Genomic DNA, 14970 nt, shown 5'->3' on the forward strand with positions numbered 1-14970 from the left:
TCTGCAAAGCAAAGTAACGTTTTAACTTGTAAAAAAATCAATAGTCTTAGATTGTTTTGAGATAAACTAATTTATAGTCTGACCTTTGCAGCAGACTGCAGCAAAAAAGGGGGAGATAAGAAAAAGTCCTGATCATTAATACTCCTGTAAAAAGAAATATAGCTTTAAGTGCCAGATGGTGCCAGCACAAACATAACACAGTCCTGTGTTGCTCATGTGGAACTGCACTTCCTATGGGAATTCTGAGAGGGATTATTCCTCTCCTAGTATGAGGGTGAATCGATGCATTCCATCATCCTTTTGGATCCTGCAGCCTTATCTGTCATGACCTGCAAACTTTGCTGGAAATTGGGAGTTGATCGTGCTTATCCTACGTAGGTAACTGTTACACGGAACATCTTTAGTATTTTTTTTTAAAATAGATGTACCCCAGTAGGTGTTGAACAATGCTGTAATGCCTGCAAAATGTCTGAAGAAATAATGTATTAAATAAGATCAGTTGTGGGGGTCAAAAGTTCATCCTTCTGAGTAGACTAAGTTCCTTGTAAAGCTTCAGGTTGACTTGAGTGTCGTCTCTTTGGAATGGTTTTAATAAATTCAAGAAAATTTGAAAGAATTCAAGTCAGGTGATGGTTTAATTTTGGACTGAGAAAATGGTTGGCAATCTACTCACAATATTTAGGCTTGAAAGTGTTAGTGTTAAATGTCAATATGTTAACATCAAGTTTTTTCCCCCCTCCCTCTAGGTTCCTCCTCAAATCTTTGATGAACCAATGATTGCTAAAGAAATGTATGAAGTTGCAGTCTCTCTGATTCAATTATTTGATGAGTTGGAAATGAAGGAAAGTGGGTAAGATATACTCCAGGTCTGTTTGTGAAGAACTTGTGACTCTCAGTTGAAATGAAAGTCGAATTAGGGAATATGATTCTTTGCAGTACCTATATTGCAATTCTGACATGGCTTTAATTTTTTGCACTTTTCCTCCCTTTGTCTTGAATGATGACTTATTGGCATGATTTCTGCTCAGATTAATTGTATTTAGACTCCTTCTAGCTTTTATTGAATTTCTTGAATTTTTTAAATGTCTACACTCCAGGGCACAATTTGTAAGTGACCATTAAAGCTATGTCAGTTGAAAACTTTATAGACCCTTTGATGCAGGCTGGGATTGAATGTTCTTTATATGAAGCAAAGATGCAGAACTCGGATTTATTAACAAAGGAATGAAGGAAAGTATTAGTATATAAGAACCAATGAAGGCTGATGTCTTTTCTTTGTATTTTTCAGACTTTCATGCTTAATGTACGTACTAGGTTAGAGTGTAGAACAGATTAAGGCGATTTCATTTATCTTGCGCTATAGCATTTTGTAAATTGGTATTCAGTATCTGCAGGAATGTGGTTAAAAAAATCTAAAGCTACTAGAACTTTGTCTAGTGCTGAATAGCAACTTAAAGCTACACTTTTCTGTCATGCTTTGTTCTGATTTTTTTACTAATTTATAAATATATACTGAAGAAATAGCTTTAATTTTTAGACTGAAAGCTTTTTTAATGTTATGTAAGCTTTTGACATTTTAGAAAAAACTCATGAAACTTAAACTTTACCAGATTGCACTATAAAACATAAGTGTTGATGGGGATATTAATGTGATAAGTATGCCGCTCATTTATCACTTTCATTATGAGGATTTTTTGATCTTTCTCATTTTTTTTTCTGAAGAACTGAATACTTCCTATAGTGCTGCTTTGTTGGACTGTTTTAGAATACTAGTCAAAAGTACCATACAAAATGTTCTCATTACCAATATTAGTATATTTATTATTGTAGTTTTTAATTTCAGAAAGGGGCACTGCTCATAATAGGAAGAGACATTAGTACCCTCTAGTGAAAATGAACATTTCTGGTATTGATATAATTAAAATGTTTTATATGTACAGTAAGGGAATTGTGATTTTCATGCTACATTTACAGAATGTTATAACAATATGAAGTTACTGCTACCAAGTGTAAGATTTTTGTATTACATTAAATTGATTGTAGCCTCTGGTCTCTGTCACACACAGGCTTAAGCAGAGTGATGTCTCTAGCAGTTCATGTCATGGCTTAACTTATCAGTGCTTATGAAGTGAAAGGATTCCATTTGTTTGCTATTGTAAAACTGACTAATTCAGTTGTAGCTCATTATAATGAGCTTTGCAATTTTCCTTACTGTTACATGCTGCTTATAATAGGAAAAACTTTTGTTAGAGCTATCTAACATAGCATTTTTTTAAAGTTTGTGCTTCACAAATTTTAACTAAATGAAGTTAATACTGTATTAATTCTCAAGTAGTGATATCAGAGAGAGATTTTATATAACACAATTTTAATGCAAGGGAAACAGGAGTACTTCTGCATGTGACATAGTTCTAAAGACCATGGAGCAGATTTGCTTTCAGTATTTATGTACATGTTTTATGGAAAATATAGCTTTAGGTAATGTTTTGTATCATGTCTCTTCAGTGAACTTAAATAGCACAACTTATAGGAAAAGTGCACTTTTGTTACTCTTACAAGATAAACTGTTTTTAGGGAACTGAAACATAATAGATTGAGGTTAGTGAAGTATGAAATTAATTAAAATATATTTTTAATATTAGGGAGAACAAAAATTTGGGCCTTATGTCAGAGCGTGGCAGTGTGTTGGTGTTTCTGCCAGGTGGGTACTGACATTTTCTTGTTGTGGTTTTGGTGAGGGGATGCAGCTTGTTAGCGTGTATTGAAATTACATCTTTTTTTCTCTGACATCACTCTTCCTGTAATTGATAACATGAACATCAGTACATATATCAGTCTTCATTTTACCCCAACCCTCTATGAACATGGCAGCAAATAAAAAGTGACCTTCATTGTAAAATACTCTATTCTAATCTTAGAATTTTCAAATAAAGTTGCAGTATAGCAAAAGATACCAACCCTGCCACTGCCCCCCCCTCCCCCCGCCCAATGTGTTTTTTTCAGCTACTGGGTTAAATACTGAATCATGTCATACTTGAAATTCTGCATTCAGTTTCTGCATTCTATATGGTTACACAGTTCCTTCATATGACTGTATGGTGAGTAGTGCCTCATATCCAGCCTTCATCAAGATCCTTGAAGTAGGAGCTAAGCGTCATTTTTTTCTGTATGTTGCTTGGCACATTTTAAGCATTTAATAAATAATGTGTAAGGGAGGGACCACACAGCACTTCATGAATGAACAAGAGGCTGTATTGGTTTTTGAAGAACCAATTTAAGTTGGAAAAACTTAAACTCGCCTATTAGCCTTTCCAAAAGTATGAATCTAGTTGTGTAACTACTACCAAACAAAAGCCATGTGTCAAGTAATTCATGTAGGGCTGTCAAACGATTAAAAAATATTAATTGTGATTAATCACGAGATTAAAAAATAATTGCGATTAATTGCAGTTTTAATCGCACTGTTAAACAATAGAATACCATTTATTTAAATATTTTGGATGTTTTCTACATTTTCAAATATATTGATTTCAATTATGACACAGAATACAAAGTGTACAGTGCTCACTTTATATTATTTTTTTACTAATATTTGCACTGTAAAAAAAATATTTTTCAGTTCACCTCAAATGTACTTGCAAATGTAAAATAATTATTTTACATAACTACACTCAAAAATAAAACTGTGTAAAACTTTAGCGCCTACAAGTCCACTCTGTCCTTCTTGTTTAGCCAATCGCTAGGGTCCACAGTGACCTAGACAAATTGGAGGATTTGGCCAAAAGAAATCTGATGAGGTTCAACAAGGACAAGTGCAGAGTCCTGCACTTAGGAAGGAAGAATCCCATGGACCGCTACAGGCTGGGGACCGACTGGCTAATCAGCAGTACTGCAGAAAAGGACCTGGGGATTACAGTGGACAAGAAGCTGGATATGAGTCAGCAGTGTGCCCTTGTTGCCAGGAAGGCCAATGGCATATTGGGCTGTATTAGTAGGAGCATTGCTAGCAGATCGAGGGAAGTGATTATTCCCCTCTATTCGGCACTGGTGAGGCCACATCTGGAATATTGCATCCAGTTTTGGTCCCCCACTACAGAAGGGATGTGGACAAATTGGAGAGAGTCCAGTGGAGGGCAATGAAAATGATTAGGGGGCTGGGGCACATGACTTACGAGGAGAGGCTGAGGGAACTAGGGTTATTTCGTCTGCAGAAGAGAAGAGTGAGGGGGGGATTTGATAGCAGCCTTCAACTACCTGAAGGGGGGTTCCAAAGAGAATGTAGCTCGGCTGTTCTCAGTGGTGGGAGATGACAGAACAAGAAGCAGTGGTCTCAAGTTGCAGTGGGGGAGGTCTCGGTTGGATATTAGGAAACACTATTTCATTAGGAGGGTGGTGAAGCACTGGAATGGGTTACCTGGGGAGGTGGTGGAATCTCCATCCTTAGAGGTTTTTAAGGCCCAGCTTGACAGAGCCGTGGCTTTGGTGTTGGTCCTGCTTTGAGCAGGGGATTGGACTAGATGACCCCCTGAGGTCTCTTCCAACCCTAATATTCTATGGTTCTAAGACAAACAAGTTTGTTTACATTTATGGGAGATAATGCTGCCTGCTTCTTATTTACAATGTCACCTGAAAGTGAGAACAGGAATTTGCATGGCATGTTGTAGCCAGTGTTGCAAGGTATTTACATGCCAGATATGCTAAACATTTGTATGGCCCTTCATGCTTCGACCACCATTCCAGAGGACATGCGTCCATGCTGATGATGGGTTCTGCTCGATAATGATCCAAAGCAGTGTGGACTGATGTATTTTCATTTTCATCATTTGAATCAGATGCCACCAACAGAAAGTTAATTTTCCTTCTTGATGGTTTGGCTTCTGTAGTTTCCTCATCGGAGTGTTGCTCTTTTAAGACTTCTGAAAGCATGCTGCAAAACTTGTTCTTGACTAGGGTGACCAGTCAGCAAGTGTGAAAAATCGGGACGGGGGTGGGAGGTAATAGGAGCCTATATAAGAAAAAGACCTAAAAATCGGGACTGTCCCTATAAAATCGGGACATCTGGTCACCCCACGTCCCTCTCAGATTTTGGAAGGCACTTCAGATTCTTAAACCTTGCGTTGAGTGCTGTAGCTACCTTTTAGAAATCTCACATTGGTACCTTCTTTGTGTTTTGTCAAATCTGCAGTGAAAGTGTTCTTAAATCGAACTATATCTGCTGAGTCGTTATCTGAGACTACTATAACATGAAATACATGGCAGAATGTTTGTAAAACTACAGAGCAGGATACTGTGACGGGGTAAGGCCAGATGGCTACAGGAGAGTGATCGAAGGTAGAGACATTAGACTTAGATTAAGCGATTCCCTTTTCCCTGGGTAAGATAACAGGGGCTGTTCCAGAACAATCAGGAACTTGCTGGAACCAATTAAGGCAGTTAGGCTAATTAGGACACCTGGTGGCAATTAAGAAGCTACTAGAATCAATTAAGACAGGCAGGCTAATCAGGGCACCTGGTTTAAACAGGACCTCACTTCAGTTAGTGAGGGGAGTGTAAGGAGCTGCGAGTGAGAGGATGTGTTGCTGGAGGACTGAGGAGTACAAGCGTTATCAGGCATCAGGAAGGAAGGTCCTGCATTGAGGATAAAGAAGGTGCTGGGGGTAGCCATGGGGAAGTGGCCCAGGGAGTTGTAACTGTCACGCAGCTGTTACAGGAGACATTGTAGACAACTGCTATCCACAGGGCCCTGAGCTGGAACCTGGAGTAGAGGGCGGGCCCGGGTTCCCCCCAAACTCCCCATCTGACACAGGAGGAGTTGACCTGATCTGTGAGACACCAGAGGGGAAGGTCTAATTTGGAAAGGGATCTGGCCTGTCCCCGACCCACTAGGTGGGACAACAGAGACTGCGGAGATCGTTCTCCCTTTCCCCCATGCTGGCCAGTGATGAGGTTAGCTGAGTGAATGTCAGATTTGAGCTTCTAGCAAAAGCGGCCAAACTGAGGGCTGCCGTGAACCTCTGAGGCGAGTAAATCCGCCAGGATGCGCAGGACCCACCAAGGTAGAGGAGGAACTTAGTCACAATACATACAATTCTCCCACAAGGAGTTCAGTCACAAATTTAATTAACACATTATTTTTTTGATGAATGTCATCAGCATAGAAGCATGTCCTCTGGAACAATCTGTCTTTTTAATCTCTCGTCATATGGAAGCTGTTCCATACCGCTAATCATTTTTGTTGCCTTTCTTTGTACCTTTTCCAATTCCAATATATCTTTTCTGAGATGGGGCAACCAGAACTGTACACAGTTTTCAAGGTGTGAGTATATCATGGATTTATATAGAGGCATTATGATATTTTTCTGTCTTCTTATCTATCCCTTCCCTAATGGTTCCTGCATTCTGTTAGCTTTTTGACTGCCGCTGCACACTGAGCAGATATTTTCAGAGAGCTAGCCATGATAACTCCAAGACTTGGTTCGTAAGTGGTAACAGCTCATTTAGACCCCATCATTTTGTATGTATAGTTGGGATTAAGTTTTCCAATGTACGTTATTTTGCATTTATCAGCACTGAATTTCATCTGCCCTTTTGTTGCCAAATCACCCAGTTCTGTGAGATTGAAAGAATTGGGTTTGTTTAATCTGGAGAAGAGAAGACTGCGGGGGCGGACACACAAGTTTTCAAGTACATTAAAGGTTGTTACAAGGAGGAGGGAGAAAAATTGTTCTCATTAACCTCTGAGGATAGGACAAGAAGCCATGGGCTTAAATTAGGTTGGACATTAGGAAAAACTTCCTAACTGTCAGGGTAGTTAAGCACTGGAATAAATTGCCTAGGGAGGTTATGGAATCTCTGTCATTGTCTAACCTGCTCTTAAAAATCTCCAATCACCTGTCAGGGATGGTCTAGATAATACTTAGTCCTGTCTTGCGTGCAGGGGACTGGACTAGAAGACTCTCGAGGTCCCTTCCAGTTCTGTGAGTCTATCCCCTTTAATAAATCCTTCCTAAAGGATGTCTCTGTCCAAACCATGTGCTCCTCCTCAGCTGTCGCCTTTCCCCCAACCCTTAGTTTTAAAACTCCTCTGTGACCTTTTTAGTCTTATATTCCAGTCATCTGGTTCCATTTTAGTTTAGGTGGTGTCCATCCTTCCTGTATATGCTCCTCTGTTTCTAATAAACCATCGTCTCATCCACGCATTGAGACCCCGCAGTTCTGCCTGTGTAACTGGAAGCATTTCAGAGAATGCTACCATGGAGGTCCTGGACTTTAATCTCTTACATAGCAGCCTAAATTTGCCCTACAGAACCTCTCTCCTGCTTTTTCCTATTATATTGGTACCTATATGTACTATGACCACAAGGTCCTCCCCTGCACTGTACATAAGTTAATAATAATATAATATAATAATAAGTTTTTCTAGATGTCTCAAGAGGTCCGCAACCTTCGCACTCAGCAGACAATTTACCATGCATTTCTCCTGGTCATCATAAACCCAATTATCTGTATTTCTAATAATCAAATCTTCCATTACTATTACCTGTCTCTTCCTAATAACAGGTCCCTTCCTCCAAAGAGGTATCATGAGTGCAAGAGGATACCATGACATCTTCTGGAAGGAGGGTCCCAACTATAGGATTTTTTTCTTTTGCTCCAGCTTGATGTTCTCCTTCCTCGAGACTTTCATCCTCCTCAACAGCACAGAGGCTGTCAGACTAGGGGTGGGACCGCTCAGCTGTGTCCTAGAAAGTCTTGTCTATGCTCTAATAAATTTGTTAGTCTCTAAGGTGCCACAAGTACTCCTGTTCTTTCTTCTATTTATCTCTGTCTTCCTTAGCCCCTTCAGTTTAGCCACTCTGGTTTCAAGAGCCCATACTCGATTCCTGAGGGCCATGAGCTGGTTGCACTGAATGTGCACACCTGCCCACAAGGCAGGTAATCATACATGCTGCATTCAGTGCAATAAGTTAAGTAGCCACCCCCAACCCTCTGCTGCTGGACCCCTGCCTGTATGATGTTTACTCTTGCAGAGGTTTTGTTTGATTGTTTGTACTTTGGGTATGTTTTGGGGGGTTGGGGTTATTGGCCTAAGTGTAACGAATGTTTATTTGGTGTATCTGGCTGTCGTGCTCCCTCACAAAACTCCCCTGTTCACTCGCTCCTCTGGTTGCTTTCGAGCTGGCTTTAAAAATCCCTGTTTTCCCTGAGTTAGCCCCAGCCTCTTGTCAAGGGAGTCTAAAGGAATTAGGGATTCAAGGATGGCAGGCTAGAGCTTTGCCGGGAAGCTCACAGCCTTGCCTAGCAGACTGGTAGGGTCAGCACACAGACCACCAAGGAGACCACACTATAAACTTCAGGCAAGCAGGCACATAACAAACAGATAATAAACTCACCCAAAGGTCATAGATTCATAGATTCTAGGACTGGAAGGGACCTCGAGAGGTCATCAAGTCCAGTCCCCTGCCCTCATGGCAGGACCAAATACTGTCTAGACCATCCCTGATAGACATTTATCTAACCTACTCTTAAATATCTCCAGAGATGGAGATTCCACAACCTCCCTAGGCAATTTATTCCCGTGTTTAACCACCCTGACAGTTAGGAACTTTTTCCTAATGTCCAACCTAAACCTCCCTTGCTGCAGTTTAAGCCCATTGCTTCTTGTTCTATCCTTAGAGGCTAAGGTGAACAAGTTTTCTCCCTCCTTTTTATGACACCCTTTTAGATACCTGAAAACTGCTATCATGTCCCCTCTCAGTCTTCTCTTTTCCAAACTAAACAAACCCAATTCTTTCAGCCTTCCTTCATAGGTCATGTTCTCAAGACCTTTAATCATTCTTGTTGCTCTTCTCTGGACCCTCTCCAATTTCTCCACATCTTTCTTGAAATGCAGTGCCCAGAACTGGACACAATACTTCAGTTGAGGCCTAACCAGTGCAGAGTAGAGCGGAAGAACGACTTCTCGTGTCTTGCTCACAACACACCTGTTAATACATCCCAGAATCATGTTTGCTTTTTTTGCAACAGCATCACACTGTTGACTCATATTTAGCTTGTGGTCCACTATAACCCCTAGATCCCTTTCTGCCGTACTCCTTTCTAGACAGTCTCTTCCCATTCTGTATGTGTGAAACTGATTTTTCCTTCCTAAGTGGAGCACTTTGCATTTGTCTTTGTTAAACTTCATCCTGTTTACCTCAGACCATTTCTCCAATTTGTCCAGATCATTTTGAATTATGACCCTGTCCTCCAAAGCAGTTGCAATCCCTCCCAGTTTGGTATCATCTGCAAACTTAATAAGCGTACTTTCTATGCCAATATCTAAGTTGTTGATGAAGATATTGAACAGAGCCGGTCCCAAAACAGACCCCTGCGGAACCCCACTTGTTAAACCTTTCCAGCAGGATTGGGAACCATTAATAACAACTCTCTGAGTACGGTTATCCAGCCAGTTATGCACCCACCTTATAGTAGCCCCATCTAAATTGTATTTGCCTAGTTTATCCATAAGAATATCATGCGAGACCGTATCAAATGCCTTACTAAAGTCTAGGTATACCACATCCACAGCTTCTCTCTTATCCACAAGACTTGTTATACTATCAAAGAAAGCTATCAGATTGGTTTGACACGATTTGTTCTTTACAAATCCATGCTGGCTATTCCCTATCACCTTACCACTAAGTGTTTGCAGATGATTTCCTTAATTACTTGCTCCATTATCTTCCCTGGCACAGAAGTTAAAATAACTGGTCTGTAGTTTCCTGGGTTATTTTTATTTCCCTTTTTATAGATGGGCACTATATTTGCCTTTTTCCAGTCTTCTGGAATCTCTCCTGTCTCTCATGATTTTCCAAAGATAATAGCTAGAGGCTCAGATACCTCCTCTATTAGCTCCTTGAGTATTCTAGGGTGCATTTCATCAGGCCCTGGTGACTTGCAGGCATCTAACTTTTCTAAGTGATTTTTAACTTGTTCTTTTTTTATTTTATCTGCTAAACCTACCCCCTTCCCGTTAGCATTCACTAATGGGAAGGGGGTAGTCATGTAGTCCCTCCTTCTCCACTTAGAGAACTCCCTCATAAAACTCCTGTTTGTTCGCTAGCTCCTGTTCACTAACAATCTAGTGAACTTCTTGAGCAGACAGTCTGTCACAAGTGATCACTGTGGAGGTCGATTATCAAGGCAGTATTTCATTTGTGAGGAATTTCCTTAGTAGACTTGTTCACCACCAAAGTAGCCCGGAGGTTCATTACAAGACACTTTCATCCTACCATGGAATCAAGGCCTTGTGAAGGATTTCCTATCAATTCCCCTGATTTGCAGAGGAGACAGGACAGAGCCACAGTAACCCTAAGAACTCCTTACTGACCAAGACAATTCTGGCTAACACACATCTGTAGAGGGCCGTTTAGCCTCTCATTCCACTTCCAGACTGTCTGGATATAATATTGCAGAACTAGAATTAGATACTGCACCCAGCCATGAAATCACTACATCTGACAGCCTTGGGTGCTGGCTTGTTGAGTGCTCCTGCCAGGTCCAAGAAATCCTCATGTAAAACAGGCCTTCGCCAAGAAGGACTTTCTCAAAATGAGAGATTTTCAGTCTGGGCAGGTCAAAATGGTTGTGACCCAGTACAGGCTCCTATACCAAAGATGCATGACTACTTCCTGCATTTGAAACACTCTGAGCTTTCATTCAGTTCCATCAAGATCTCCATGATCTTGACATGATCTCTGCCTGCTATCCACCTGTTCAGTCCTGCTCAGTCTCCTCACATCCCACAATATCAATATTCCTGAATGCATAGTTATATGTTTACCCACTGGTCAGAGAATCCTCCTCGTGCATGGGATCTCAACATCATTCTTGTGAACCTTATGGTATCTTCTTTTGAGCCACTTTTGAAATACAACATACACTGCTGTAACATCTGCTAGGAGGGCCAGCAAACTCAAACTTACATCTGACATGCGTCTGACGAAGTGGGTATTCACCCACGAAAGCTTATGCTCCAATACATTTGTTAGTCTATAAGGTGCCACAGGACTCTTTGTTGCTTTTTACAGATCCAGACTAACACGGCTACCCCTCTGAAACGTACATCTGACGCCCTCCCAAACCCTACTCAGTGTTACCCCTTTTGTCCCAAGGGGTTATCCAATTCAGTGTGTTGTGGGTTATTCCAATTACAAGATGAAATTGATGATGGAGTTAGGTATTCCTTTGGTGCAATTTTGTTTATTTACAAAGAATGTACAAAGTCTTGTTTCCCTGAATACAGGAGGAACCAAACAGGAGACAGTTCCTTTGTTTGGTTTTACAAGCCCATCTTTTCAGCCAGCTTGTTATACCCAAAAAGCTTTCTTTTAGTTTTCTCTCAGGGCCACATTACCAGCCTTCTGCTACTGTCTGCTTTGCTTTCTCTTGCTGCTGCTTCGGATTCTGCTGTCTCTTTCTTATATGCTTTTCTGGTCAAACAATACCCAGTAAAGCCTTCTGCACACATAGTTCTAATTTCTGGGTGGGTTTACATACCCATTTATAGCAGTCCCAACCTAGGACAGAGGATCCTGTTTCCTTCAGCGGTCCTAAATGAAGGCTGGCAGGCACACCTATCATACTCAACGACATATCACAGAATCCATAATAAAATTCTTCAAAGATAACGGTGTTCAGATTTCATCTGATGCTTATCCCCAAAGTAGTCTTGGAATTCCATTTGAATCAGTCGATTAACTCATCTGTGTTCTTCCCTAAACCTCCTTAGGAGAGAAAAAGCTCCACACACAGGATGTTTCAAGGGACTGAGTATACTATATTGAAAGAGGAGAGCTTTTCAGACTGTCTTCGGAGCTCTTCATGGCCATTTCTGGTGCTTCGAAAGTCATCTCCTCTCAGAGGATATCAAAATGGATTATGCAGTGCATAACAATCTGCTACCAAACAGTTAGTTATACCTCTCCCATTCAATGTTAATGCTCACTCCTCTAGAGCAGAAACCTCCCATATCTGAAAACTCTAAGGCAGCCACATGGAGTAACTCTCTGACTGTTGTTAAATGCTATGCCCTTGACCTAGCTGCAAGATCAGATGCCAAGTTTGGGTGAGCAATATTACAATCTCTGTTCAGTTAGGTCAGTCAGGACTCCTGAATTTCACTTGCCAGATGCAGTGCTGCTTGTCAGTCAGCTAGAGTGGGATTCACACTGAGAAGAGAGAACAGTTACTTACCTTTATAGGAACTGTGGTTCTTCAAGATGTCGTCAGTGTGGGTCCCACAACTCGGCTTGAATCCCCATTTTTGGGGGATTTCTCTGTGTCTGTGACTCTGAATTAGTGAGGGACTGGGGAGGGGTGGTTGGAGCCACTCTGCCCTTTGCCCCCTCAGATGAGGGCGCACGAGGACATGTGCAGCACAGGCATGGCCCACAGGACACTGTGATTCAAAAGATTTCAATCTCTGGATTGTGTAATGAATGAAGATGCTGTACATAGGAGCCCTGACTCATTTGTTGCAGAAGTTGGAAAGTGAATTATACATGAGCCCAGAGAATGCAGGTAGAGAAAAAGGAGGGTCTTGTGGTTATGGCAGTTGTGTCACCCTGGGTAACTGGATTCTATCCCTGCCCCTGCCACAGAGTTCCTATTATGGTACCCTATTTTATGGGCACCCAACTTGCAGGGTTGGCAATTTTCCAGGAAAAACTAGTTTAGGAGAGGATGCTGGTAAATACTGAACCTGTTTTAAACCTGTTTTAAACTGGGAAAAATAATTGCATCAGTGTCCAGCAAGCACAGAACAAATATTTTCAAATTTTGGATACATCCATTCAAAACCAAGGTATAGGCTCAGTGTATCCACTACATGAAAGTTGGTCTTCTGCTACAGAATGCTGCATGGCCAAATGCACCTGGACTGGTAGTCGGCAACTCTGCATGCTTCTGATTACTTAATCAATGCTTCAAGCCCACAACTTTGCATTATTGTTCTTTTTATGTAATCAGATGTTCTTGACTTTTGTTTATATAATGTTGAAAACTGAAATATGAGTCATAACATGTAATACTTCTTGGAGAAAATACCAAACCAAAAATGTATACAGATATTCCAATGTTCAGTATTATAATTACATATACCCTCTGCAGTTTTACTTTTTATTTGTACAACCCTAAATTAATCTATGAATCTACTGCATTATGTAACCATAATTTGAATATGTAACTAAAACTAAGTGTAATGTGGTATGCATTAATAAAATGGCTTTTAAAATAGAAAATGCCTTAAACTGGAACTAACTGGTTTTTCATGAGGTGGTAAAAACCATGATTTTACCTGGTAAAAACCACCTCTGGTAAATACTATGCCATTCCTGCTGACTTAAGACACCTAGGGCTTGATTTGCTGAAGTGCTGAGCAGTCTCAACTGATGGAAATGGGAGCTGTGCTTGAATATATAAAGTGGTATAAGTGCTAAGAACTTTGAAAAATCAGGGCCTGGGCATCTCAGTTTGGGCACCCCAAATTAGTGGGCCCTTGACAGTTTTGGACTTTATCTCTATTCTTCAGTTCCTCATCTGTAAAATGAGGATACCTCCCTAGCTCACAGGGGCTAAGACAATGAATTTATATCTAAGTTTGTGAGGCACTCAGTCACTATGGATATGAGGGTCAAAGAAAAGCCCATATGGAAACTAATAATTCAGTATTCAATGTAGGGTTTGGATGATGTGGTGTGAATAAGGAATGGAGCCGAACATTAGTGAGGATAAAAAGAAATATTGAATAGCTACCCATTCAGTGAGCACTGTTTCTCCTATGCACTATACAAGGCAGAGGTCCTGTGGAAAAATATTATATGATCATCCAATTAAAGATGGTAGTACAACAGCAACATTTAATTCTGGCACGTCCTAGATTTTCAGTGATTGACTTTGCAACTTTAATTTTCTTTAAATATAGCTTTCTCATGGGAAAAAAATATAATGTGTAGTGTCAGGCAACTTTAATTATGGGGTAGTACTGCTAGTCCCACATATAGTAAGTGTAGGTGTGTGTTTGTCATTTTATTTGTAATGTAATTTTATAGTCACTTTTCACTGCATCTTTGCTATTTAACCTATCTGTTGTAATTGTATATGAAAAGGGATAAAGAAATAGAAACAGAATTAGGAATTAAGCAGAAATGAGGAGAATCCATTTTAGAGTAAAATCATTAACTTCTTTGGTTTAGGGTGAGCATCAAAATGTTTAATTTAACTCAGCTGTTTATTCCCCCCTAGGTTTGGCTGAAATGAATTACCTGCATGAACTTCTCACAAGCATGATTCACAAAAGGTAAGTTAAAATGAGTAACACGTGGTAAAATATTTTCATATGTACAGTTCTGTTTTAATTTCATTACATTTCTGTTGAGTATTTTAACATTAATCCTTCAGCTATGTGAGTTGTAGTCCCAAAAGATATTTTGGGGTAATTATGGCCCTGACTACTGTGAATCACTATATAGATGTTACAGTGATGCATTTCTTCTAGGTTGCAAGTATATCTGCTCCATTCAAGTGTGACTTTAGAAGAACAGAATAATGTGTTTTTGACTCCAGTTCCTGGTTACAGAAAGGTAAGCAAGTATTGAAACATGGCTTAATTCTTATAAAAGAAGTAGATAGTTTTGGCCATAGGCAACATTAGCTGCTCAGGCTAAGATCGTTGTTAGTGGAATTATTACTAATATTTGAAATTATTAATATTGATATGGGAAACCACCAAACACTAATTTAAGCATAAATTTCTTTATTAAATCCAAAGGCCAAATGGTATTTATATGACTGCTCTAGACATGCTTATTATTTAGGCTTTTTATACAATTTACTACAACCAAACAGTAACAAAAGCATTTGATCAAGATACTTACAAATGGACTAAACCCAGGGTTGCTTAGACCCATATTGGTCGGCTCCAACGTG

General features: G+C 40.1%; 1 protein-coding gene across 1 annotated transcript in view; it reads left to right on the forward strand.

Annotated features, from left to right (window-relative positions):
• Positions 1-14970, forward strand: part of TDRD9 (tudor domain containing 9) — a 165048-nt gene that overhangs the window by 71657 nt on the left and 78421 nt on the right. The window contains exons 9-12 of the mRNA XM_026654176.1: positions 747-850; positions 2643-2701; positions 14287-14341; positions 14540-14624. Of these exons, the coding sequence (XP_026509961.1) occupies positions 747-850; positions 2643-2701; positions 14287-14341; positions 14540-14624 (303 nt within the window). The remainder of the gene's footprint in view (positions 1-746; positions 851-2642; positions 2702-14286; positions 14342-14539; positions 14625-14970) is intronic.

The sequence above is a fragment of the Terrapene carolina genome, unplaced genomic scaffold (assembly GCF_002925995.2).
Source record: "Terrapene carolina triunguis isolate 2854851 unplaced genomic scaffold, T_m_triunguis-2.0 Scaffold189, whole genome shotgun sequence".
In the NCBI taxonomy this organism is placed as follows: Eukaryota; Metazoa; Chordata; order Testudines; family Emydidae; genus Terrapene; species Terrapene triunguis.